A 3,003-nucleotide genomic window follows, 5' to 3' on the forward strand; every position below is an offset into this window, starting at 1 on the left:
TGTGCTGTCCCTTAGAGATGTGTGTGCACATCAGAGTGTGCTGTCCCTTAGAGATGTGTGTGCACATCAGAGTGTGCTGTCCTTTACAGATGTGTGTGCACATCAGAGTGTGCTGTCCATTACAGATGTGTGTGCACATCAGAGTGTGCTGTCCTTACAGGTGTGTTCTGCATGTTTACTTTTTAGGCACTGGCAGCAAAGGATCCTCAGGATGGTAACTCCTTGAGTCATGAGCCACCCCACACTTGAGCATCAGAGAACCACACATGAGTGGAGCCTGTAGAGCTGATCTCTACGTGACCATGAGGTTCAGGCAGTGCAGAGGAGTGATGACTATTGCGTAATGCATTTTATCTTGTTACCTAAGAGGTCCTTGTACAGTTTCTCAGGGGAGAGAAAGAAGAAGATACTAAACTCCAGGTTTCTTAAGTTGCTCTCTCCTTTCTGATCTGTCTGTCTCATTTTTTACTGTAGCTTACCTTACGTCCTGCCAAACATACACAGAAAGAAGTGTTCAGATTATTGATTCAATTTCGTTGGTGCCATTTCTGCCAGGGAAGAGTGCTTACTTTGATTTTATTCTTTCTTCAATCATCAAATGTCTGTCAACAGCGATCATTTGAGGCCTTTCATTCCTGTGTGTGTCTACAGAACTTCACAGTGTGAGACATCTCCAGGCAGGCATTCCCCACTGGTTCCTGTGCCCACCACTTCTTCTCCAAATGACAGCCTTGGTTGGGAATAAGGAAGTTCTTCAGTTGGTGGGTGGGGGCATGGAATGTCCAGCATTGTGCACTCTCCACGGTGATCTGTCCTGCTTCCAGATCAGGTATTTTCACTAGGATTGGAGCTGTTGTGTTTTCACTAGTGTTTCACTAGGATTGGAGCTGTTTAGTCAGGGCCTAGACCAGGCTAGGTGGGAGGGCCTCGTGTTAGAATTGTTAAGTTTTGATGTTGGAGCCATGTTCCTTTGAATTTGTTTAGTGCCTCACATGACCAGTTCAGAAATGTCTCAGATCCATTTGGGTTAAAGTAGAGTGCCAAGGCTTTAATTTCAGAGCAGGTGTTACTTTGCCACAACTATTTTTGTAATTGTTGTTGTATATTCTTAGTTTTGAAAAAAAAAAGGGAAACTTGCATTTATGGACCAAGGCACCTAGAATCTTAGGTCTATGACTATTATATAATGTTAATGAGCTGAGAGGATCTACGTACACACATCTTTTCACTCAGCCATTTGTGCACATAGCTGGGTCTAGAATTAAACTCTGGTGTGGACTGTGGGTGCCCTGTTGTGCACGCATACAGAATACCACCACTTATATGACTGTCATCTGCTAGCATGCCATATGGACCTGTAGGTAGAAATTTAGTGAGAGCAGCAGGAACAGTGTGAGCTGAGCATGGGAGAAGGACTGAGACTTGGTGTTTCTACTATTTAAAATGAAAGAAATAACTCAAGATTTAAGCCACAGTTCATGTCATCAAAGGTATGATGTGCACTGTGTGGGAGAGCCACACAGTACTAACCACGTGACTGGCTGTGTTTACGGGACAGGTTCTGTGAAGAGGAGGGAACAGCAGGTAGCAGCAGCCATGGGTTAAAACCGAGCTGCTCCCACTGGCGTGGGTCTTCAGTTGTTGCTTTCTTCTCCTTTCCCATGTGTGTCAGTCATAAAACTCTTGGAAGGACAACGAACTGAAATTGTGTGCATATAAATACGTCACAGACTGAATTTAATTACTCTGGAAGAGAGATGGCGACTATAGAGGGAGAGAGACAGTTTGTGAGCAAGTGAGTAGTACGTGAATTCATTCAGTTGGTTGTGCATTTAGTCATGAGCAGGGTGCCACTAACCCATGTGATCCCAACGCCACACCTGCACAGCCTGCCATGCCGTCGTGGATCTTTAATGCCACCCTACTTCCTTTCAAGAAGCAATTTCTAATTTTTACCTCTATTGGAGACTATTAGAATGCATAGCTTGGTACATATTCTCCTGTTGACTAATGAAGCCACTCGGCTAGAGAAAAAAATAGCAGTAAAATCATAGGATGTGGAGTAAACCCTAGTGGAGACTCCGTCCTCTTCTTAGACCTTTCTGTTGATAGGTGGGGCAGTGCCAGACATGGCTGCCTCCCCAGTGGTTTGTTCAGAATAAATTGTCTTTGGTAAAAGATAAAGAGCATTTGCCTGCCTGCCTGGCTTTTCTTGGAACTTGCACAACTAGGATGAGATTTTAAAAGCCTAAAAGAAAGTTGGGGTCATTGTATTATAATCAATTAGGACCAGGAAACAGACTGAGGTGGGGCTGGTCCCTCGTTGTGGAATGGGAGCTCTGCTGTGGAGACTCTTACCAGATGGGCATGCTGGGTGCTTGCAGATGGACAGACAGCACATACTGGCCCAGCCCCTTCTCAGCTTTGGCTGAGGACAAAGTCCTTTTCTATTTTGCAGTGATCAATCATAACTAACTACGTCACACTGTGATGAACAATTTGTTTATTTGCAGTCCAGAAACCATGATTGCAGTTCAGGGACGTGATCAGCAATGAAGGAGATACTTTAGGCGGGGGCAAGGAGGGTAAGATGCTCTGTCTTAAATGTCTATTGTGGTATAAATTTGAACTGTGACATTGGTCAGCACCTAGCAAACCTTCAGCACTCGGAGTTAGTCTATTTTAGGTGGGCTTCCATGCTTGCTTGTTCTGCCTCTCTTCTGTCTTTGTCATTTGAAAAAAAAATGTAAGTTCACCTCTCAGAATCCAGTTCAGAACATTTCCTGTCAAGGGGATTTTTTTTTCAGGATGTGAACTAAAAGTGAAAAATATCTCATGTCATTAGCCTGGAGCAGGGATTAAGTTGTAGAGGTGTGTGCCCCTTTTAATACAACAGGTTTTGTTTTATTTTACTTTATTTTTAATGTAAGAATGAAGCAGAGTTATCTCTGAAAACATTTGAGGTAGGAATGCAGAGTTAGCTGACTTTGTACTTTGTGAATA

At 43.6% G+C, this 3,003-nt stretch overlaps 1 protein-coding gene across 1 annotated transcript in view; it reads left to right on the forward strand.

Annotated features, from left to right (window-relative positions):
• Nucleotides 1–485, forward strand: part of Ccdc172 (coiled-coil domain containing 172) — a 44,011-nt gene extending 43,526 nt beyond the window's left edge. The window contains exon 9 of the mRNA XM_021152521.2: nucleotides 187–485. Within this exon, the coding sequence (XP_021008180.1) occupies nucleotides 187–249 (63 nt within the window). The 3' untranslated portion in view covers nucleotides 250–485. The remainder of the gene's footprint in view (nucleotides 1–186) is intronic.
• Nucleotides 486–3,003: the final 2,518 nt, after the last annotated feature.

This window comes from Mus caroli, chromosome 19 (genome assembly GCF_900094665.2).
Source record: "Mus caroli chromosome 19, CAROLI_EIJ_v1.1, whole genome shotgun sequence".
Classification (NCBI taxonomy): Eukaryota; Metazoa; Chordata; class Mammalia; order Rodentia; family Muridae; genus Mus; species Mus caroli.